Source organism: Podarcis bocagei, assembly GCF_964188305.1.
Source record: "Podarcis bocagei genome assembly, chromosome: 13".
Taxonomy (NCBI): Eukaryota; Metazoa; Chordata; class Lepidosauria; order Squamata; family Lacertidae; genus Podarcis; species Podarcis bocagei.
Genome location: NC_138138.1, coordinates 30,064,773 through 30,089,534, shown reverse-complemented (window position 1 = coordinate 30,089,534; position 24,762 = coordinate 30,064,773). Strand labels below are relative to the sequence as shown.

The window sequence follows — 24,762 nt, the reverse complement described above, 5'->3', positions numbered from 1 at the left end:
TTTTTTTCTATACTTTTAAAAAAAATGTTTCTTGTTTTATGCTTTGTAACTGAACCTGTGAACCTATGAAAAGAAACGCAATAAAAAATTTATAAAAAAAATAAATAATGCTTTTTGTTCTATTTTCTTTTCAGCCCTCTAGTGTCATCTCCTCTTAAGTCCAGCAGCCAGGACTTATTTCAGATGAGCCGTTTAACCAGCAGACAGAAAACTTCGGTCATAATTTATAGCAGTTTCAGAAGCAGTTGAAGAAAGGGAGGTTTAGTCAATCTTTGCCCAAGGACTGACCCTCCTAGGGCAATTAAGTGGGGTTTGGACAAGATTGCAGTTCTTCCTCTTCCCAGTCACTCACCCAAACAGCTTCTTTAAAGGTTTCTCAGTCCCAAAGTGAGAGAGAAGCCTTTCCGCAGCACTGGAAGTTAATCCCTGTTATCTCTGTTCCTCAGAGATAATATGATAGCTAATGGTTATCATTAATCACCACCTAATTATGTTTGTCAATGGAGTCTCAAGAGGAGATGTCTAATGCTAATGAGCCATGATTCCTCCCCAGAAATCTGGCCTGATTTCCACCCAACACTGGTGTCTGTCTAAATTATTTCTGCTGCATTCACAAGCCACAAAATGCACCTTTCAGACTCTGAGAATCCAACACTGGTTATATCTAAATCCTAAAGAGAAATCTAGTGTGACATCTCTGGAGAAGTTGCTCTGCAAAGGAGTGCGGAATGGAGCTGGGAGTCTATCTGTTGTATGAGTTATTTGATGCCCTTCCATGGAATCACACACTCCCCCCCCCCCTGGAAGAGCTGTACCCTCCTTTGGACAACAACAATCACAATAGTGATGTATGTGTTTCCTGAAACAGCCCATAATTTTGTAGCTCTGAATTTCCTTCACTGAGCCATCACTTGGACTGGCAGGTCCAAAGGTCTCCTACAACTCTCTCATTCCATGATCCCTGCATTTCAGAGTATCTCTCTCTTTTTTATCCAACACTAATTACAGTACATGTAAATCTTAATGGGAAAACTAGTGTGCCATCTATTATCTACTGGCGAGAGCCAGGTTAAGAGCGGTAGACTCATAATCTGGTGAACCGGGTTTGTGTCTCCGCTCCTCCACATGCAGCTGCTGGGTGACCTTGGGCCAGTCACACTTCTTTGAAGTCTCTCAGCCCCACTCACCTCACAGAGTGTTTGTTATGGGGGAGGAAGGGAAAGGAGAATGTTAGCTGCTTTGAGACTCCTTTGGGTAGTGATAAAGCAGGATATCAAATCCAAACTCCTCCTCCTCCTCCTCCTCTTCTTCTTCTTCTTCTTCTTCTTCTTCTTCTTCTTCTTCTTCTTCTTGAGAAGGCACTCTGCTAGGGATGGGGAATGAAGCTGGGTGGGTGAGTTTATCTATTGTATGAGTTCTCAGATATCAGGTTGACACCTGAAATTCCTCTGAGGCTAAGGGTGCACACATTAAGGCTCCAACCCTATGAATTCCCCTCACCCCCCCCCCATTTGCTGCAAGTCTAAGGTTGTGCCAAATAGCAGCATCTCCTCTGTTGGGTGCTTTATCTCAAACATAGGAGCCAACTCCAAGGGGCTGAGGGGCCTTCACCCCCCCCCCAATAAAATATATGAGGGGCAGCCCCTCCCAAATTGATGGCCATTGCCATTCAAATGGTGAGCATGACTGTATCATGTGATTGATTATGCAGGGCAGGGCTTACCTACCTCCCCCATTTTTTTTTCATCAAGTTGGCATTCCTGATCTAAAATAATAAAAAATGTTTTGAACAGAAGACCCTGAAGAGTGTGATTATATGCTGCAATAATTTAGGCAAATGAATTTTCATGCCAATCTTCCCATAGAGATGGGCGAATAAATTGTGGTGGTGTCACAGGACTGCATTTGCCAGCTATGTCCTCATTGGCTCCACCCCAGTCTTCACTCATTGAGGCAAAAGATCTGAAAGAGAGTATTCACTGCAACTGGGAACCCTGTAAAGTCAGTGCCCTTTGCTGCACAGAGGATTATTTTCCTTCTATCTTTTAAAATATTGTATTGATCTGTGAACAAAAGAATTGCAAACACAACAACAAGTAAGAAGATAAAGAATAAGAAATTTAAACCATAAAGCATCAGAGCCTGGAACGACAAAAGTACAAAGATGTATTGTGGTTCCAAATAGATAATCAAGTACTAATTCATACAAGGATCCCCTTTACAAATAATAAAGGTTTATAAAAAATAAAAATATACTTCACCTGTTAGTTCCATCATTATTAATAATAAATATTTTATGTAGTCTTAAAAGAGCCAGACATTTGCATACAATGATGGCACTGAGTGACCATGTTCCTCATTATTTTTACAAGAAATGAAATCAAGACACAAAATAGGGCTGGGGAGTCCTTCAAGCTCTGCCTTTTAGATATTTTAGTTTGCGTGTTCAGACGCAGAAACCTCCCCACTAAAAAAACTTTACTCAAATGTTGGTTTTGGTTTTTGGCAGAATTTAGGCCACAACTTTATTGATTACAGAAAGTGACTGGTTGCATAGACTCTGGTTCGACTAGCTCCCTGCCATCCAGGCATCGCTGACCCAGAGTTCCAGCATAGGTCAGCCAAGAGGGAACATCTGGAGAAGAGGAAAGCTGGGAACGGGCTAACTCCGCCACCCAAATGTCCCCCTGGACTCAGGCACGGGCACAACCCCCTCTCAGGGTTTGACCAAACCATCAAGTCCTTGGATTCCTTTAACGGAATATCCTTCACATAGGGATGGTGAGAGTGTTCTCCCATCCCTATCACCTGAACCAGGGCCTAGCCGCAACCTTACAAGTTGTGATGATTTGCTACGCAGTAGGCGAAACCCAAATGGCAACAGCCAATCAGCCAAGTGGGGGAAATTCCTGCCATGCCCCTGTCCCAGAGACAGACAACACATGACGGCATAGCAAGGTCAAGTGCAAAGCCCTAAAAGTAGGGAGAGGTGGGTGGGTGTTTCGAATGCACACGCCGAAAGAGGAAGCTCTGGGTCACGTGCATGGGTATAAATAGGTCCCTCGAACTGTTTGGACTGCGTCCCATTGGCCAGATTGCACCCAGCTATGAGGGACCTACCAATCAGATGTTGTGGCTGAGCAATCATACCCACCCACAACACAGGGTGTCGGTTTTCAAGGTCCCACTGCAATATGTGCCCTCTTTAAGGGAGGACCCGATTTCTGAGCTATCTTTTCAAGAATGGCCAATTGACAAATTCTTGAGTACCAGCAATAAATAATATATGGATTTGTAAACAAACTAATAAATGGTGGCATGCTGGATCAGATTTATGAATGAGCACATGCAAAACTGACACAGGATGAAAACAGACTGATACATCTCTAGTTAGGGCACCCTTTAACGGCGCATTCCCCCCCCCCCATGGAACAATATGATGGGTCATTGTAAGATAATTCAATGCCAGTTCATGGCAGGGTGGGGAGATATAATCTGCAGCCCCAGACAGTCAAAAGTTGTGGGACCTGTCTGGCATGAGGAATTCAACAGTTGTCAGAAGATGACACGTGTTAATGGTGCCTTGCCATTGTTTGGTATGAAGGCTTCCAGAATCACAACAAAATCTAAACCTTGCATTTCAGGCGGAGCCTTAAACCCAAGGAGGTTAAATTTCTGTCACAGTTGTTGGATTAACCCCATTTCTCCTTCCTATGGTTCATTTTATTTAGTTCTGTAGTCCCAACAGACTACAAAGGGTGGAATACTAGGTTTTGGAAATCTCTCCACTCTTCTGAGTGACATTATACATGTATATGCTCTGCATCTTTTTAAAAAGCAATCAGTGTTGTTAGTTTCACTAATTTCACTGGTAGATTTTTAAAAATGCAAGTCGCAAATCACTTACTCCAAAGTGCTTCTATTGTTTTCAGTTTGTCTCCTCAGTTACAGAAGCATTTAGTTTTGCTGCATTTGGTTGCCTTCCATTGTTCTCTCAGACACAAATTTGCTGAAGGCTTTTGTGAGCGCTTGCTTGAAGTCTCTGTTCCTCAGGCTGTAGATGAAGGGATTGAACATGGGAGTCAGGATGGTGTAGCAAAGAGAAAAGATTTTGTTCAGATCCCTCAGTGTGTCGGTGTTTGGTAACATGTACACTATGATAAGGGTACCATAGAAAATGGTGACCACAATAAGATGAGAGGAGCAAGTAGAAAAAGCTTTCTTCCTGCCACTGTTTGAAGGGATTTTCAAAATGGTGTTGATAATGCAAGCATAGGAGGTCAAGGTCAGTATCAATGGTGGCATGATGCCTGTGAATCCCACCACTGTCATCAACATTTCTGCCTGCTTGGTTTCACCACAGGAGAGCATTAGCAATGGTGTATAATCACAAAAGAAATGGTCAATTTCATTGGGGCCACAAAAATTCAGATGTGATGCACAGAATGCCGTAATTGCAGTAAGTACAGCCCCAATAATCCAAGGAGCAACTGATAACTGAACACATAGTCTTCTGTTCATGAGGGTTACATAATGTAATGGTTTACATATGGCTACATACCTGTCATATGACATCACAGATAAGAGGTAACACTCAGTGCAAGCAAAACAGCCAAAGAAATAGAACTGGAGGAAACACCCACTAAAAGAAATCCCATAATAGTCACTCAACAAGCTAGCCAAAAGTTTTGGAAGGGTTGTTGAGGTGTAGCAGATCTCTAAAATAGACAGGTTCCCCAGGAAGAAGTACATGGGCTTGTGAAGATGATGATCAGCGAGGACTGCTGTTGCTATAAGAATGTTTCCAGCAACTGTTACCATGTAGATTGCTAAAAATATAACAAAGAGTGGAGTCTGCAGTTCAGGAAGTGTCTTGAATCCTAGGAGGATAAATTCTGTGACCACTGTTTCATTATCCCTTTCCTTTTTTGTCACAAATTGTTCCATTCTGAGACTAAATAAGTGCTGGAACAGAAAGCACAGATATAAACATTTTGTGAGTGCCATCTGCTTAACTCCATGAATAGAATATATCTATCTATCACCCAACACCCTCTAGATAAGTCACATGGTGTATAACTTCTTAGTGATGTAGCTATGAAAACTAATCAAATTATTATAAATATTCTATCTCTGTAGCTTGGATTAATAATTCCTTTTAAAAAATATGGAGACTAAGATAACGTAAAATGAATGATGATGTTGAACAAAATCAAAGCATATGTCAGAAGAGTTGGGAAACATAAACTGCCACTGGCAGAAAATATATTCTATCACTCAGAATATATTTTGTGTTGCTGAATTCACTTCTTTCTAGCACTTACATCTGATGACATTAGAAGGCCAACACCCTATATAATCTCCATTTTATTTTAGCCAAAGGACTGTGAAGAGCTCCTGAAAACATCATTTTGGGTTGATATTACTAATTCATATCATCTTACTGGAAATAATTCCTCCTCCCATCCCCCTGTCTATTCCCAGATATAAATGATCTGAATCTAAAATCTTAAGAGCCACAGAGAACCACATAGATGTATGAGAGACTGATTATGTTGATACACAAACATAAGGCCATGAGTAAGTCAAATCCTTAATTACAATGAGCATACTCTGAGTCGAACGCAGTTGGATGCAGCCCTATATCCCTTGCCTCATAGTGAATGAGGACCCACAGAACATATTTATCTAACCATTTCCATAAAATATCTCCTCACCATCACTCCTGCTAGACCCATCATTGTGCTACGAAATCAATACAAAATGTGCAGCAGGTCCTGAGAGAGGTCAACACTCCATCTGATTATGACACACACACACACCTGAAACTACTCCCATCTTTTGCATTCATTCGCAGAGACCTTTTTACCTTGAAACATGCTCTCCCAATCACTGCCTTGACCTCTGCTTTCAAAATATCAGAATAGCTGGATATAGATTCTATGGTACTTCTCCATTTCCTCAAACAAAACATCTGACTACAATACAGGTTTGTGCACAGTATTCCGGTCTATTTAGTTTGATTACATCATGCAATGTTTTATATTTTCTCTAACACAAGGTAAGTTCTCTGGGCAATTCAGCCACAGGGAGTTCCAAGCCGATGCTGATTTTACATAACAAAAGGGCAAAGGGGACCTTTCAGTGGGATGAATTTATGGCCTCCACCTCCCTCCCTCCTCCACTCTGTAGAATGGAAATAAGCATTATGTTAAACACACATGAAATTCCCCAAAGAGAAAATGTCAATTTGAAAGACTGCAGCATCTGCTGGGAATGCTCGAGATGTGAATTCTTTAACTGAGCAGGTGCTCGGCTTGGTCAGCCTCTTTGATTCTATAACCCACTCCATATCTGAATATCTTTTGTTTATCCAACATTAATTACATGCAAACCTTAATGAGAAAGATAGTGTACAAACTATTGAGAAGGGATAGCTCAGTCAGTAGAGCCTAAAACTCTTAATCTCAGAGCTGTGGGTTCAAGCCTCACATTGGGTGAAAGATTCTTGCTTTGCAGGCAGTTAGACATCAAATTACAAAAATGAACACTTCCTCCACAAAAAATTACAGGAAATGTGGCAGAAAAAAACCCTTAAAATAATATAGCTAACACAAAGGGAGAGATAGAAAGCAGGGCCAGTCCCATCAGCTCTCTTGAGAGACTACCTTCATTGAGCACCTCCTTTCTTGGAACTATTGTAATATCATCTGGCCACCGTACTAACTACTACAGCAATGTGCAGCCCCTAAAAGAACACAGAGTGCCCTGTTCCAACAAGTTTAAATATCAGGTTCTTGAACATTCATTGGAGCAATTCCATACAACAAGGTCAACCACAGGCTGGGATTCAAATCACCTGTCCAGAAGAAGCTGAGTCCAAAAAAAAAGGATCTAGGTGAAGCCAAGGTCAAAGCACAATAAAGCTGTCCAAAATTAAGTTTATTTCCTGGCAAACAGAGCTTCTGGCAAATAGGAGATCTGCCAAGAGATAGGGAAGATCAGGCTACCAGCTTATGGAAACTAAAATACCTACACTTTTCTAGCAGCTATGACATGTGAATTGAGGGCTTATATAAACTGATTTCTCAGACCATACTCAGTAGTAGCTGCAAGCACTTAATTCTGCTATTGATTCTTTGACTTGCAAGGAGGTCTTCAATTAGAAGTCATAGAGATTCTTTGGGCTTTGGGGCATGCACTTGTTACAAAGTGGCCACATGAGCCTGAATTTCCAGGCATTTCTGCTCTCTAGGGTTGAGTCAATTCAGCCTTCCACTCTAACTTAGACAGGGAATCTTCTAGCATTGCTGATATGGGATGCCTTAGAAGCATCCTTCCAAGGCAGTAACTGGAATCTAGTGAAGTATGGCTTCAGGTACTTGGGATCTCATTTGCCCCCGGGTTCTCTGGGCTCTGAGAAGCTTGGGGTATTCAGGCAAGCAAACTGGGATCTGATCTTGGCCTGGCCAATGGGGGAATAAACTGTCATGGGTTCACAGGACTGTGCATGCCAGCAATGTCCGCAATGAGTCCACCACAATCTCCATGCATTGAGTTGAAAGGGGATTTGACATCTTTCCGCAGGGCCTGCAAGATGGAGCTGTTCTGCCAGGCCTTTGGTCCGGGCCCTGTCTGACCCCCTTCTTTCCATGAAACCCTGTATGTAAGTGGCCCTCTTGGCCCTTTCCACTGGCCCATATGGGACCAGCACAGGTGACTGGGCCTGGCAAATATTTAATATTCTTACCTTCATGGCTGTGATTCGTGGGTTGGCCACTTAATTTTATTCTGATTTTACTGTGATTTTAAGCTGTATTTTAATCAATTGTTTGATTTTGTGTTATTAATGTATTATATATTTGGTGTTAGCCACCCTGAGCCAAGCCTTGGCCGGGGAGGGCAGGGTATAAATAATAAAATTTAGTAGTAGTAGTAGTAGTAGTAGTAGTAGTAGTAGTAGTATTCATGCAATCCTCTGAAGAGAACCCTGTGCAGATAGTGCTCTTTGCTGCTCTTAGTGTGTTCACCCAAATGCTTGAAGAATCTCTCTTCAGAATTTCCTGTTCAACATGGGATGGCCAAGGTAGAATCAGCAGGAATGGTGATGTTGACAATGTGCCTGAGGTACATAGTTTCATGCCCCTTCCACACCTTATTCCCTCACACATACTTTGAGGGTCAAGACCCTGGCTCATTCATCAGTTAATTACTTGAACTGCTTGTAACAAGATGGAGATGATGGCGGCAGAATAACAACAACAACAACCAAAAAAACAATAATAATAATTTATTATTTATACCCTGCCCATCTGGCTGGGTTACCTCAGCCACTCTGGGCAGCTTCCAACAAAATAATAAAATGCAGTAGTCCATCAAACATTAAAATCTTCTCTAAACAGGGCTGCCTTCAGATATCTTCTAAAAGTCTGGTAGTTGTTGTTCTCTTTGACATCTGGTGGGAGGGCGTTCCACAGGGCAGGCACCACTACCAAGAAGGCCCTTTGCCTGGTTCCCTGTAACTTGGCTTCTCGCACTGAGGGAGCCGCCAGAAGGCCCTCAGCGCTGGACCTCAGTGTCCGGTTAGAATGATGGAGGTGGAGATGCTCCTTCAGGTATATTGGACCAAGGCCGTTTAGGGCTTTAAAGGTCAGCACCAACACTTTGAATTAATTAATCAAACCCTCCAGCTTTTAGTTAAGATTTATTGTTTTAAATGATGGGGACACTGGAAGCTGCCCAAGGATTCCACATGCTAATGGTTTCTAGGCTCTGTAGCCATGCAGGCTTCCAAAACATCTGGTGGGAGGGCGTCTGCCTTTCAGTCAGAGCCTGAAACCCCAGGGGATTAAATTTCTGTGACAGTGGTGGTATTAACCCTCTCCTTCTTCCTACAGTTCATTCTCTTCAGTTTTGCTGTGCCAGCAGTCAACTGCATCAAAATCTAATGAAATATATGCAGGGAACCTGATAATTCAAATGCAATACTCGAAGCTGATTTCAGCTATTGCATGCAAAGAGCCATCTGAAAGTGAAATTGTGTCCATCAACATCTCTCTACAAAAGATTGCTAAATATGTGAATATCTCTGCTATGGAGTCGAATGAGCAAATGCAGCCATTCTGCATAGAATTTTATGGGGCACTGAGTGTTTTTTGCATATGTTTTATAAGGGTACAATGCTACTACTTTTTAAAAATCCTTCCACCCTTCTAAGTGTCATATAGCTCAGCTGGTACGGCTTGAAACTCTCAATCTCAGGTCATGAGTTCAAGCCCCAGGCTGGGCATAAGATTCCTGCATTGCAAGGGATTGGAGTATCTGACTCTTGTGGTCCCTTCCAACTCTATGATTCTATGCTAATATGCGGACATTCTTTTTTTAAAAAAAAATCAATTGCATTTGTTTCTGTAATTATATTGCCACCTTCATTTAAATTACAAGTCACAAATTACATATGCAAAAGTGTTTCTAGAAGCATTTCGTTCTACTGCATTTAGATTCCTTGAATTCTTCTCATAGGTACAAGTTTGCTGAAGACTTCTCTAACAGTGTCCTTAAACTCTCTGTTCCTCAGGCTGTAGATGAAGGGATTGAACATGGGAATCAGGATGGTATAGAAAACAGCAAAGATTTTATTCAGATCCCTCAGTGCGTCAGTGTTTGGTAACATGTACACCATAGTTAGGGTCCCAAAGAAAATGGTGACTACAATAAGATGAGAGGAGCAGGTAGAAAATGCTTTCTTCTTGCCACTGTTTGAAGGGATTTTCAAAATGGTACAGATTATGCAAATGTAGGAAGTAAAGGTCAGGATCAAAGGTGGCATGATGCATGCTGATCCCAAGACGGACATCAGTGCTTCTGCCTGTTGGGTTTCACTACAGGAGAGCGTTAACAATGGTGTGTAATCACAAAAGAAATGGTCAATTACGTTGGGGCCACAAAATTTCAGCTGAGATACAAGGAAGGTTGTAAATGCAGTAAGCACAGCACCGAGTATCCAAGGAGCAAAGGATAGTTGAACACATAACTTACTCTTCATGATAGCCACATAATGCAGTGGTTTACATATTGCTACATATCTGTCATAAGACATCACTGATAAGAGATAACACTCAGTGCAAGCAAAAGAACCAAAGAAATAGAACTGGAGGAAACACCCACTAAAAGAAATCCCATGATAGTCACTCATAAAACTTACCAAGAATCTAGGGAGGATTGTTGAGATGTAGCAGATCTCTAAAACAGACAAATTTACCAGGAAAAAGTACATAGGCTTGTGAAGATGATTATTGGTTAGGACCATTGCAGTTATAAGGATATTTCCAAACATTGTCACTATGTAGATTGCTAAAAATATAACAAGGAGGAGAGCCTGCCATTCAGGAAGCGCCTTGAATCCTAAGAGGATAAATTCTGTCACCACAGTTTTATTTACTATTTCTTCTTTTGCCATGAATTATTCCATCCACCAACTAAATAATTATTGAAACAGAAACCACAATTGCCAATATTATATGAGTGCTGCCTTTTTATAAATATATAATTTTCCTACCTGCAAAATACTTTGTTAAAATGCTTAAGTAGTCCAAAATTTTAATTCACATTCATTTGACTGTCAAGGGTTCTGTTCAGTTTATTTTCAGAATCAGATGAGCTGAATTTTAACATAAAACCTTGACACAGAAAAATACAGAGGGAGGGAGGGAGGAAGAAAGAGAGAGAGAGAGAGAGAATTGTCAGAATTGTTGTAGACTATTCTCTGATTGCATGTAGTTGTTTTATCTTTGTGTTTTTTAAAAAAATGGGGGAAGAATTAGCATATATGAAAATACATGATAGCATTTGGTTATGTTAATACACCCAAGTAAGGCAGTTGTGGTGAAGCTTTTTGCAAGAGTGTCACAAATCAAGTCAAAGTTCATAGTACAGATGTAGTTCCTAGCAGCTTGGGGAATATTTGACTATCAGCTCCCCAACCTACAATTCCTGCAATCCTGCCATGTTCACACTGAAAACTGAAAACTGAAATGAATATTTGGCAGATTACAGATCTTGGCAACATCTTTGACCATTAATATATAGAAATGTTTACCTTTATTTCAGGGAGGTGAGAACTGAGCCTCCTGACAATATGTCTTTGTTCATTTGCTATGTAAGGTTCAAATAAACCCCAAGAAATATCAGCAACTACCACAAGTTTCATGAGACTAGTTAATGTGCAAAACCAAACAAGCATAAGATGAGAAAGCTTTGACATATTCCAGATCACAGCCTTGGACACCTAAAACATATTACATCACAAGAAAACTAATAACAAGTTGCTTTAGAGCACTGATCAGCCCAGTCCATTCTGACTGAGGACTTGAGCTCTTGAGGACCTCAGGAAGACAACCTTTCTCTGCTGTATCACTTGAAATCCTATTACTTGGGGACTGAATATTGGAAAGTCTGCATACATGATTTATAGCCAATGCTAGTTCTAATTAATTGACATGACTGACAGAGGACTATCACAGGTTCTTTATTTCAACTGGTTTACCCAATGTCCCATTCCCTTAGAACATATTTTCAATTATTTTAGTTCCATAAAGGATCTCCTCCTTTTCATTCCTGCTAATAATATCGCCAGAGCTCCATCACCGTGCTATAAAATCAGTAGAATATTTGCAGCAGGTCCTGACAGACATCATCACTCCATCTGATGATTTTGTAATCTCCATAGAACTGCCCCCTTGTTTCACTCTAACACACACAGACCTTTGTAACTCCAAACATGCTCTCCCTCTTTGACCTCTTCTTTCAAAGTAGCAGGACACCTAGATATAGATACTATGGTACTTTTCCATTTCTTTCCTCAAACAAAACGTGGCTATAATAAAAGTCTGTACAAGACATTCTAGCTTATATTTTCTAACTACATCTTGCAGTTCTTTATTTTTTCCTCTGAGATGATGTTAATTCTCTGGGCAAAACTGCCACAGGGAGTTCCAGGTTAAGTCTTTAGCAAACACTTGTTTTGGATAATGAGCTTTGCTGGTGAGTGAAGTTTGCAGCCGATGTGGCACTTCCGATGTGGGCACACCGCACAGTGGACGCTGTGCACATTCTCCTCAGCCACCACAAAGGCTCACGGGTTCCCACCAAACCCAGTTTTCAAATTGGGCCAATCTGCGGTGGCCTGGGGGGACATGGTTTGGTGAGCAGACCTGAGTTGGGCAGGCTTCACTCAGGTCTGCCCCGCAGATATATATCCCAGCCGACACAGTGCTCTTCATCCAGTCGGTCAGGCATGTCACCCACCCTTTCCCTCCTCATATTAATTCTTGCTGCTTTAACCATTTTTTTCTTACAGCTAGGAGGGCTTTGCTGTGGTTTTATGACAGTCACTGTATTTGGGGCCAGGAAGGAATTTTCCCTGCGCTGCAAGTTTCACCTTCCCTTCAGCACTAGTCACAAGTTGGTGTTTTAGGCCTTGGGCAGAATCCTATAGTTTTCATCCAATTGTGGGGTGGTGGAGTGGTGATTCACCCCCCTCCCCGGTTTCTGTGGGGGCGATAACAGGGTAACTGGTTAGAGGGGTTTGTAGGGAAGTCTCTGTCCAAAGAGCCAGTTGCTTATGCCCAGTGAGCCATAGAGCTTCCCTCAGCATTTGGGAGGCCATCTGCGTAAACCTGCATTTTGAAATTGACCCACCCTCAAATAGACCCTGTCATCCCTCAGTTCCCCAACAGGTGGCTGAGTGGGATATATGCCCAATGCCTGTGCCAAGGCTTTTTACATCTGAAATCAATAAAGTTGTGGCCATTTTAAATCCTAGACAATTGTTGTGTCCATTCATTCCCCCCCCCCCCAGGAGTCAGGTGTGCCAGGTGGCGGTGGGGGACTATGCAGCTGGGCATGCAATATAAGGACAAAGGGGAGCTTGTGATGGAATGAACATCTTTCTTCTTAAAATGGTAGCAAAGCTTCCTTGCCTCTTCCCCTCTATAGATTGGAATGAAGTATTATAGATAAGACACATGCAATTCTCCAATGAAAACATGTCAGTGGGTAAAAAGAATAAAAGTTGGAAGTCTTAATGAGAGCTAAAATAAACCCCAACCTAGTTCATGAGGTCACATAGTAGAATTGATGGCAATAGACTCAGCACACAAGTTTAAACTCTTGACATTTTTATATTGTTGTAACTAGTCTTGGGACCTTATGGTGTGGGGCTGGTTAAGAAATCTAATTACTGCTACTAAATAACAAGAAGAAGAGCAACGAGAAAAACAACATTTCACACAGTGTAGAATTAAGATTCAAGAGGCAGTAGTGATGGACACTGGCTTGGGTGTTTTTAAAGGGGGGTATTGCAATTCTTCAATACCCAGTAGTGATGTATGGAAGTGAGTTTTCCCAGTAGTGATGTATGGAAGTGAGAGCTGGATCGCCGAAGAATTGATGCTTTTGAATTATGGTGCTGGAGGAGACTCAAGAGTCCCATGGACTGCAAGAAGATCAAACGTATCCATTCTTAAGGAAATCAGCCCCGAGTGATCACTAGAAGGACAGATCGTGAAGCTGAGGCTCCAATACTTTGGCCACCTCATGAGAAGAGAAGACTTCCTGGAAAAGACCCTGATGTTGGGAAAGATGGAGGGCACAAGAAGAAGGGGACGACAGAGGATGAGATGGTTGGACAGTGTTCTCAAAGCTACAAACATGAGTCTGACCAAACTGCGGGAGGCAGTGGAAGACAGGAGTGCCTGGCGTGCTCTGGTCCATGGGGTCATGAAGAGTCGGACACGACTAAACAACTAAACAACATTGCAATTCTTCAGGGGAGCACACTCTATCAGTCAGAATGTCTGGTTTTAATAATTATTTTAACTGTATAATGTATTTTATTTTGTTTTTATTCTATTTAATGTATTTTATCTTTTTGTAAAGACTTCGGCTATACTAAATGAAGGAAGGAACGAATGCATTTATTCCTCTCCAATGAATTCAACACAACTTCCAATGCCTTCCCATTTTTTCCCTTAAAGCAACACAGTTACAGACTAGTAAGAAGCTGCTCCACCAGAAGGGATACACAATGTGTGATATGTATGTGTGTCATGTGATTCTGTGTATGTTTCTGAACCAGCCCAGACTTGTTTTCTTATCTCTTCTTTCATTACCACATGAAAATTATCTTCCTCCCCATAGTAGATTGAAAATATTTGGTCTCTGCTGCCTACCAGAGGAGAGAACAGTTCAACAATGAAAAGAACTGCCTAGGGAAAGGGAGGGCTCTCAAGCACTAGGGATCTTCTAATAGACTGTACAGTGGTACCTCAGGTTAAGAACTTAATTCATTCCAGAGGTCCGTTCTTAACCTGAAACTGTTCTTAACCTGAAGCACCACTTTAGCTAATGGGGCCTCCTCCTGCTGCTGCGCTGCAGCTGCACAATTTCTGTTCTCATCCTGAAGCAAAGTTCTTAACCCGAGGTAATATTTCTGGGTTAGCGGAGTCTGTAACCTGAAACGTATGTAACCTGAAGCATATGTAACCCAGGGTCCCACTGTAGAGCAATTTGCTGGTGATGCTCTAGCTCTGGATCCCCTTCATGGAGAAGGTGGTTTGATCAGATGGACTACAACTCCAGGCTCCCCCTCTCATCTATTTCTTTTGTTTATCCAACACAGATTATATGTAAACCTTAATGAGAAAGATATATATTGAGAAGTTGCTCTGCATGGTCTGAGGAATGGAGGTCAGTGGGAGAGTCTATCTGCTGCATGAGTTCTCTCATACAATTCCATGGGCTGAATTCTGAAATTCCTCTGAGGTCATACATACATATCTGAGCCCATTGCCATTTGTTCCTGACTACATTTGCTGGAAGGGGATTTCTACAAAGCTAAGGTTGTTCCAGATAATGCCACTTCGAACCTCAGGAGGAGGTGGGGTTGCGGGCTCACGACCCCACCCACCTTCTCTCCCACGAGGCTGGCACCAGCCTCGCGGGAAACCGGGATTCCCCTTCGTTAGGATTCCCCTGCGGCGCCAACCAATCGGCTGGCTGCAGGGGTGGGCCTTCCTAAGGCCACTTAAGGTCGGGGCAGCCCTCGGCTCGCCCCTTTTCTCCCCGCAGCTGACCCACTCCGCCACTGACTTTATTTTGGGGAACCACCTCTCTAAGAGGAAAAGGAATAAGATATTGAATGGCAATTACGTTGACATGTTTTCCTTGCTACCCCCAGTGCAGGTAAAAGGGAAAGGGGAGAAGAGAAGGCACTATGGGAAAAAGAGGTACAGGGCACCCCGGGTAGAGCGAACGTTTGAGAATTGGCTTAATGGGTATCAAGTTTTTGTGGCAGTAGTGTCGGGATGCTATCCCAAACGAGGCATGCACCTCGCGTCCTACCTGGCACACGTCAGGAGGGCGCGGGAGCTGGCGGGAGATGAGGCCGCTTTGGCGTATGATGAAGACTTTCGGAGGAATGCCTCGCTACTGTCTTCAACGCGCTGGGACCAAAAAGACAACAATTGCTGGTTTGAGCATGTGGGGCCCAACATCGAGAAGAAAACCACTGAGCAGCTGAAATCCGGTAAGGTGGAAGCCCAGTGCCGTAGACAGTGCTGGGACTTCAACAAGGGTACCTGTCAGCGCGCAGCTTGTAAGTACTTGCATGAGTGCAATAAGTGCTTAGGCAGCCACCCCGCAATCAACTGCTACAAAGGGAGACAGCAGCCCTTTCGAGGAGGCAGGGGTCACCTCACCCGGGGAAATCGGGGTGCCCCTGCTGGACCTTCAGGACCCGCACAAGGGCCAGCTGGGGCTCGATACTAACGTCTCCCTAAGCCTAGCGTACTCCCCGATAAAATTGCAGCCCTTGAGAGCACTGTTGAAGTTGTACCCTAATAGATAAGCTGCCCGCCTACTAGATGAAGGGTTTTCACAAGGTTTTAGAATTCCGGTTGCTTTCACCCCCAATTCCGGTTGCCCCCCTAACCAGAAATCAGTTCTAGAAAGACCTGACATTGCTACAAAAAAGATCCAGAAGGAGATTACAGCCGGGAGGGTGGCCGGCCCATTCACAACACCGCCTATCAAAGAGCTTCACATCTCCCCGCTCGGTATTGTCCCAAAGAAGGCTCCCGGTGAATTTAGAATGATCCATAACCTGTCGTATCCCAAGGGAGCCTCAGTTAATGACGCCATTCCCCAAGAAATGTGCACGGTGAAGTATTCGTCCTTTGATCAAGCCGTGCGGTTGGTCCGGGGTTTTGGCAAGGGCGCCTTTTTGGCAAAATGCGATATTGAGTCGGCATTCCGCCTTCTCCTGGTTCACCCGGATGACTATCGATGGTTGGGCTTCAAATTCCAGGGAGCTTACTTCATCGACAAAGCAATGCCCATGGGTTGTTCTATTGCCTGCGCTGCGTTCGAGACCTTCAGCACATTCTTGGAATGGGCCCTAAAGTTTAGAACCGGTGCTCAAGGGGTGGGTCATTACCTGGATGATTTTATTTTGGTGGCAAGTGACGCTGAGGAGTGCAGGTCCCTCCTCCTGGCATTTGAGTCCTCAGCAGGAGACCTGGGGGTTCCTCTGGCAAGCGAGAAAACTGAGGGTCCGGTCACGACCATGACTTACCTGGGTATTGAACTTGACACTGTAGCCCAAACCTCGCGCTTACCAGCTGACAAATTGGTTGCCCTAAGAGAGCTTATCGGCCAAATGCTGCCTTTGAAGAAGGTCACCCTGAGGCAAATTCAATCCCTTCTGGGGCACCTCAACTTTGCCTGCCGGGTGGTTTCCCCTGGCCGGCCCTTCTGCGGCCGCCTAGCAAAGCTGTCCGCGGGCTTACGGTCACCTCATCACAGGGTACGCCTCTCCAAGGCAGTTAAGGCAGACCTTCTAGTCTGGTTGCAATTCTTGGATGGTTTCAACGGCATATCGCTTTGGCAGGATAGTTTGGCCCTGCAGTCAGATTTCCAGGTACATTCGGATGCAGCGGGGTCTTTGGGTTTTGGGGTTTACTTCAGGGGCCAGTGGTGTGCTCAGCGTTGGCCTCCCTCCTGGCAAGGGAAACCAATACTACGTGACTTGACATTCTTAGAATTCTTCCCCATTGTAGTGGCAATCCACTTATGGGAGGATCAGTTCAAGAACCATAGGGTCTGTTTCTGGACGGACAATCTAGCAGTCGTTTCAGTTTTGAATAAACAGTCGTCACATTCACCTAGGGTAGCGTCCCTCTTGCGGTACTTTGTCCTTTCTTGCCTGCGGTTGAACCTTCACGCTTCAGCCAAGTTCGTCCCTGGTATTGATAATAACATCGCGGATGCTCTGTCTCGTTTCCAGATGGAACGCTTTCGCTCATTGGCGCCGGATGCGCAGCAGCAGCCGCAACCATTCCCGGAGCACCTCTGGAGTATTGGCAACGAGAAGCAATAAAGGGAGTATTGTCTGCGCTAGCGCCTTCCACCCTAAGATCATATAATAAGGCATGGCTAGACTTTACATCCTTCCGCATGAAAAAGGAGCGGTTTAAGCCAGGCAGGCCGCCGTCCAAGTCGGAAGTCATAGAGTATTTGGTTCACCTTCGAGATCTAGGCCGGGCCCCCAAAACCCTCAATATCCATTCAGCAGCGATATCCTTCTTTTCTAAAACCTTATTCTCCGTGGATCCCTGTTCGCATTTCGTGGTGCAGAAGATGCTTGAGGGCTGGCGTAGGTCCAGACCTCATAGCCGGGACAGGAGAAGGCCCATAACACTAGATATTCTCACCCAAATCCGTAGGAAGCTAAGGGCCCTTTGTTGGTCAAGATATGAAGCCAGACTATTCTCCGCAGCATTTTCCTTCGCATTCTTCGGTGCCTTGCGCATAGGCGAGGTGGTATGTGAAAACCGCGCAGCCAGCAGGGGGCTATTGTTGGAGGACGTAACTGTAGCCAGTTCGCATGTGATATTAAAAATCCGTAGTTCAAAGACTGATCAGTTCGGCAGGGGAGCCTTGGTTCGCCTCCACGCGACTCAGAAGGCAGGCCCTTGCCCCGTAAAGGATGCTAGAAAATACCTGTGTGTAAGACCGAAATCTAACGGCCCCTTTTTCTTACATTCCGACGGTTCCCTCCTCTCAAAACATCAGCTCACGAGGGTCATGCGCAAAGCGATTGCTGCCATCGGGCTTCCGCAGGAGGAGTACGCCGCGCACTCCTTTCACATTGGGGCGGCGACCACCGCCGCCCATATGGGTTTACCGGCCGAAAGGATTATGGACATGGGCCGATGGAAATCCAACGCGTACCGGGGTTACATCCGAAAGCCTTTGTAATTGCCCTTCAGCTCCTCATCTTCTCCAGGCATTCCCCCTGACCGTGCTCTCCTATTCTCTCATTTCAGGTATCGATGTGGTGCGACTGTGGATTATCGGCCACAGCATCGTTTATTGGGCAAAACGGCGCGCGGAACACAGGGGCTGGGACGCCGAGCTAATACTACCTGGCAAGGTTGAAGTGTCATGGATTACTAGGCGGGGTATGCGCTGGGAAGAGTTTTTCCCAGCCATATCCAGGAAAATTGCTGCCGAGGGCCCACCCAGCGCCGTGGTCATCCAACTGGGCGAGAACGACCTGGCTCACAGGAAAGGGGTGGACCTGATGTGGAACATTATCAATGACTTGGAATTGTTGAAGGCATCCCATGCTAACACTGTAATAATTTGGTCATCTTTGCTGGAAAGGCGATGTTGGCGGGACGCTGAGAACCCCGTGGCTGTGAATAAAGCAAGGAGGATCGTGGAGTGTATGGTAGCGCGTAGGGTGTCCGCGTTGGGCGGACGGGTTATACAGCACCCAAGCATACGGTATGACAAGGAATTGCTCTATCGCTGGGATGGCGTGCATCTATCTGATGCTGGTAATGATATTTGGTTGGCGGACATTTTTCAGGGTGTCAGGGATTGGTTACAGGTCTGAGGGTATTGGCGGCGAGCCGGCTTATACGGCTCGGGTGGCGGTAGGCATTGGCCGGGGTATTGTCATGCAAATGAGGTTGGGGGGGAGGAATGCCATCACCTCCCCCAAAGCTTGAAGGGTAGTTCGTTAAAGGACTCCGATGGGCGACGCCTTGTCCAAAACCTACGGAGGCTAGGGCCTAAAGCGCGCCCCCGAGCGGTAACCCCTCGGGGAGCGCCTAGGGATATGCATCTCGGGTTGCTCCCCTTGTTGGTGTTTAACCCTTCCCGGTTAGACCGGATAGTCGGTTAGGGGCCAATGCCTAAAGCCAATACCCTTCTTTCCTGTAATCAATAAAGTTGTGGCCATTTTCGCCCATTAACCTAAATCTTTGTGTCTGGTGTCTTTATTTATTCCACTGTGGGGGGGGGGGGAATAGCCACGCAACAGTATTCACTCCATCAGATTCATGATTTGAAAAAAAACAAAAGGAAAAGGGAAGTAGGAGATCTAGAAGGGTGGGATGGTATAATCCAATAACTTCGACAAATAAACTCTGATGTCATCTTGTCCAGGAAACTGCAAAGGACACCCTCTCAGAATAACAATATATTGTTTATTTCCATTATGTAGATGAGAAAGAAAACAATGTGTAGAGAAATATTGTCTGTTGAGGTGGTTCTCCAAGGTGGTTCTGTTAATCCCAGTGTATCTTCTCTGGAGCAAATGATGCTTGTAGCTTGCAGTTTAAGAGTATCCATGAGGCCTAATCTAAGCATGCAGTAGAATTTGGAAGCAGACTTATTCCCCAGTCCTTGGAAGAACACAATTTGCAAAGACCAGCATGGCCCCAATTATGGGTCAGTGAATGAGCAACTGTAAGGAGTTTGCTTTCCTCCTCTCTTCCTAAAAGAATACCAAGAAGTCAAGTGTCCTTTGTCAAAGTGAGGGGAAGGAAATTCTTGTCTCTGCCACTGGCCACAGGAACAAGGTCTACTGAATATATATATATATCTCCCTATATTTATAAAAAAGGTAAGGCTTCTGTCACGTTGCAGTTCATGCAGCTGCCAAAGAGTAAACTGTTCAGTAAAACTCTTCCCTCACCTCAAACATGGCTGCATCAAGGTTTAACGGGGGGGGGGCTTAAAAGAGAGTTTTAGAAAACTGCTCTGTGAAGGCTTTCCCTTTTTATTAATCATAGTTGCAGTGAGATTTAATGGAGGGGAGAGACTCTTCAGAAAACTGCTGTCTGAAGTTCCTCTTTAAAAGTGGGAGATTGTTGTAATGAGCTGTGAAGGGCAGAGAAAAGGATTGGAGAGGGGATAGGGATAGAGATTGGTGAGGTGTAAAGGGAAGGTGTTTTGCCAGGTGTAAATTGGGGGAGGGGGGTTCACTAGGTTAGCAGGGAGGAAGATTGGCAAAGGGATTGGCTGGTAGAGTGACCATGGGCTGTAGCCCCTAGTATTTCTCTCTCTGTGTGTGTAATGCTCTTTTAATTATTCTGCATTTAAAAAAAAATTAAAGGGGGCCTATGAATCTGCAAATAAAATAATAATAATAATAAATATGAAAGACTGAGATGGTACAGTAGGCTTTACCATATCAGCCCGCAGATTGGGGATGTGACGCGTTACTGAATGTTCCTCAACGAACAAACAACAACCCTGCAAGTTAGAAGAAAGTTGAATATGGGTCCACTACCTTCAACACCCTGCTGCTGTTTTCTGTCTCTACCTGTAGACAGGGGAGAGATGCATGTTGTGGAACATTAAAATCTGATATCCTGCCTACAGTCTAGAGTGGCACAGTGTCCCCCTGTTTATTCCCATTCATTAGGCTGCATGCATATATTTTGGCTGATTCCATTGGTCTTTTTAATAGAAAAAAAGATAAGCAAGCTGCAGATCACTACTGAACAGTTCTACTGTTTTCTACTGGGGCTGGATTCCCTGAGTTCTACTCAATGGCACTAAATGGTTGATGGTTGTCCAAAGGGCTTCCTTGAACTCTCTGTTCCTTAGGCTGTAGATGAAGGGATTGAACATGGGAGTCAGGATTGTGTAGAAAACAGAGAAGACTTTGTTCAGGTCCCTCAGTGTGTCAGTCTTAGGTAATATGTACACTATGATTAGGGTCCCATAGAAAATGGTGACCACAATAAGATGAGAGGAGCAGGTAGAAAATGCTTTACTCCTGCCACTGTTTGAAGGGATTTGCAAAATGGTGCTGATGATGCAAACGTATGAAGCGAAGGTCAGCATCATTGGTGGCATGGTGCATGCCGATCCCAAGACTGACATCACAATTTCTGTATGCTGAGTTTCACTACAGGAGAGCATTAACAATGGTTCATAATCACAAAAGAAATGGTCAATTTCATTGGGGCCACAAAATTTCAGCTGTGAAGCAAAAAATGTTGTAAATGCACTAGCCACAATGCCAGTCATCCAGGAAGCTAGAGACAACTGAACACACAACCTATTGTTCATGAGAGTCACATAATGTAGTGGTTTGCATATTGCTAAATACCTGTCATAAGACATTGCAGATAAAAGATAGCTTTCTGCTCCAGCCAAGAAAGCAAAGAAATAGAACTGAAGGAAACACCCACTAAAGGAAATTCTATGGTAGTCATTTATAATACTAGCCAAGATTCTAGGGAGGATTGTTGAGGTGTAGCAGGTATCTAAAACAGACAGGTTCCCCAGGAAAAAGTACATGGGCTTGTGGAGATTATGATTGGCTAGGACTACTGCAGCTATAAGGAGGTTTCCAACCATTGTCACCATGTAGATTGCTAAAAATATAATAAAGAGCAGAGTCTGCAGTTCAGGAAGCGACTTGAACCCTAGGATGATAAATTCTGTCACTGTTGTTTGATTATCCTTTTCTCTTTTTTCCATGAGTTGCTTCATCCCATAACTAAAAAAGATAAAAAACGGAAAAAGCCAATAGTTGGAAAAAATTGAATGAATGACAGTTTCACAACTCCCCTCGCCCCTTGCGCGCGCTCTCTCTCTGTGTGTGTGTTTGTGTGTGTTTACATTTGGTTGCCACTCCAAACTGATGCCCACAACGGCCAGGTAAGTTGTGTTGCGTATGAGTTCCTTTTGGTGCACTTATGGAAGCTCATTAGAACCTTTATTAACACCCCTGGATACTTAGCATGTGGAGAATGACAAATTCTGTTTCTCATTATTATAAAAGTCTGTTATGCAATGGAGAGATGGAAAAGTTAAAGAGCCATTGGCCACATGCTGTTAGAGATCATGTCTTTCTAGAGCTTATGTCTAATGCAAAATAGGAAGAAGAATGGCCCAGATAATCTTCCTATGTGATTCCTGTGGTCATACAATTAACCCAGTTCCATTAGCATCATAGGAGAGATGCATTGCAATTAATTCTAAAGCTTAGCTACGATGTGCATCATCAACATACATATATTTCATGAAAGAAAGGGCATTTCATTTTTTATGATACAGATACCAAATTTTAGTAGATACATATCATGGTAAAGATGTTCCAGCTCAGCACCTCCACTTCTGGAACCAGTGTAGCTTTTAGACATTTTATTGAAAAGCACTATTGTTTAGTCCAATTCCAGGAACAGAGACAGTAAATTGCAATTTATGAGACTTATGTAAGAACATATGAAAATCTCAGCGGATCAGTGGCCCATCTAGGCCAGCATCCCATTTCCCTCCATGACCAAACAAATGCCTCTAGGAAGTCCACAAGCAGGAATAAGATAGTTATAAATTAACATATCTGGTGAGATATCATCATGTCACTGCATTCATGTGAACAAGAGGTTGTCACCCTTTTCTGGCAACTATGGAAGGACTGAATTTGGAAATATACAAATATAATCCACGATACCTTGGATCGGTGGTGGCTCAAAATGTTCAAAATGCTATTCATGCAGTGCTGTTCTTTTCAAACGTAATCATGACCAAACTGAACACTTCACAAATCAAACTTATTGGCAGTATAATTGTCTCCCCACCCCATGCCTGTAGACTTTACCTTCACTTTGAGGAGATGTGGAGTGAACTTTCTGACAATATGTCATCCATATTTTGTTTCCAGAAGTCAGTGAGACCCCATTATAGCATGCTGCCTTGGGATTGCTGGCTAACTACCATATTAAGCTGGAGGAGGGAGCAGTGCACTGCAAGGCACAAAGAAATAAGGCATAGCAACTGTCTTGAGATCTTATAAGAACCTAGTTCCTGTGCAAAGCAATTATAAGATACAGCAGTGAGGAATGAGAGAGAATTGAATTCAGTTTACATTTAAAGGCAAATTTACATGATTGACAGATTCCAAAATAATACACAATCTGAAACACATCCATCCTTCAAAATTTGTAGTGAATTTTGCAGTGCAGTTTACCAGCCAAGTAATGTGCACAAAAATGCATGTTCTTGGGTAAAATATGTGTTTAAATGCTTATATAAGTGAAAACGGCATACCAAAATGCATTACATATGAGGAAAATGCTTTCTGAAAATGAACATGAGACAAAATTGCATATTAAAATCTGTATATTTTGATATATTTTTACAGGATTTCTGGTAAAAGGTGTAAATTGATGTGGAGAACAGAATTTAAGAGTGAAGAAAAATGAGAAACTGTGAGAACTGAAATGGTCAGATTCACCCATTTTTTATCGTAGCTATTTGCAAACCAATAATGATTACAACACATATTTTAAAGCAGCCACCAACCACTGACCTATCAAGTCCCTTCTGACTCTCAAATATAACAACCAGTGGACTTTTATAGCTCTATCACCTGATATCCTTTTCTTTGCAAAATGCTAGATAAAACTTAAGCACTTCTGTGCTTCAACAACATGCAATAGGACCTCACATAATGAGACAGAACTCCCTTAAGAGTGATTCTATTCTGTATTATGTAAACAGTTCTATAAATGTTCTCACTGGCACTCTTTTCTTTGCTGAAAATCAACAGAATAGTTGCAAAAGGTTCTGAGAGGTCAAGATCCCAATGTGATAATTTTGTAATACCTCTAGAACTCTCTCTACTCTTCTCTCTTTTTCACACATACACACACACACACACAGAGAGAGAGAGAGAGAGAGAGAGAGAGAGAGACTTTGTACCTTCAAACAAGATTCCTCCTCTCTCAGCATATCAGTAACCCAGTATATGGATTTTATGGTATATTTTCATTTCCTACACAAAATGTCTATCTATGTGATAAGCAACAAAATGAGATGTTCCAGGCTGCACTCTCTGACTACCTCTTGTGGCTATTTATATATTTTTTCTGAGAAAATGCTATGTCTCTGGACACCTCTGCCACAGAGGATACTGTTCAGCTTTTGGGACACTCATTTTAGGAAAAAAAAATATCTAGGAGGGAGAATTGACTGAAAGAACTCATTATTAAAGTGAGAGAGAAGCAGTGTGTGCATGTTTTTGTGCACCTTTTAAAATTATAGATTTGAAATGTGACACGGTAAGCTCACATAAAATCACCTAATGAGAATATGCCAATGCAGAAAGAATTACATCATGATTCAAAGTGTGATATCTCTGATCTTATAACACTAGGCGATGTGCTCAAATTATTGGCAATAACATTATTGGAACAGACCACTTTATAGAATTCCAGGTTAGAATTTGATGCCATACGAAATAGTTAATGGGGATTTGTGCTACACTCCCAGCAGAGGTTTCCCTCTCAATGCATTTTTAAACTTGCCTTTTATTAGAGGAAATCAGGGCAGCATACATGCCGTCTTCAAATGATTTGTTTAATTACGAATAGAGAAAAACATGGATGCAGT

At 43.2% G+C, this 24,762-nt stretch overlaps 4 protein-coding genes across 4 annotated transcripts in view; 1 reads left to right on the top strand and 3 right to left on the bottom strand.

The window, feature by feature from the left end:
* LOC308571672 (olfactory receptor 2AP1-like) overlaps nt 1-24,762 on the top strand; it is a gene marked incomplete at both ends in the record, with an annotated part of 295,033 nt that overhangs the window by 43,190 nt on the left and 227,081 nt on the right. The window lies entirely within an intron of this gene.
* On the bottom strand, nt 3,958-4,947 carry LOC308570502 (olfactory receptor 6B1-like; the record flags this gene model as incomplete). The annotated part of the gene is made up of 1 exon (XM_081165402.1): nt 3,958-4,947. One exon carries the CDS (start codon nt 4,945-4,947, stop codon nt 3,958-3,960), a length of 990 nt encoding a protein of 329 aa, XP_081021528.1.
* On the bottom strand, nt 9,497-10,459 carry LOC308570634 (olfactory receptor 6B1-like; the record flags this gene model as incomplete). The annotated part of the gene is made up of 1 exon (XM_081165549.1): nt 9,497-10,459. One exon carries the CDS (start codon nt 10,457-10,459, stop codon nt 9,497-9,499), a length of 963 nt encoding a protein of 320 aa, XP_081021675.1.
* On the bottom strand, nt 20,875-23,017 carry LOC308570633 (olfactory receptor 6B1-like; the record flags this gene model as incomplete). The annotated part of the gene is made up of 2 exons (XM_081165548.1): nt 22,970-23,017; nt 20,875-21,865 (listed from the first exon to the last, which is right to left on the bottom strand). Exon 2 carries the CDS (start codon nt 21,856-21,858, stop codon nt 20,875-20,877), a length of 984 nt encoding a protein of 327 aa, XP_081021674.1. The 5' UTR covers nt 21,859-21,865; nt 22,970-23,017.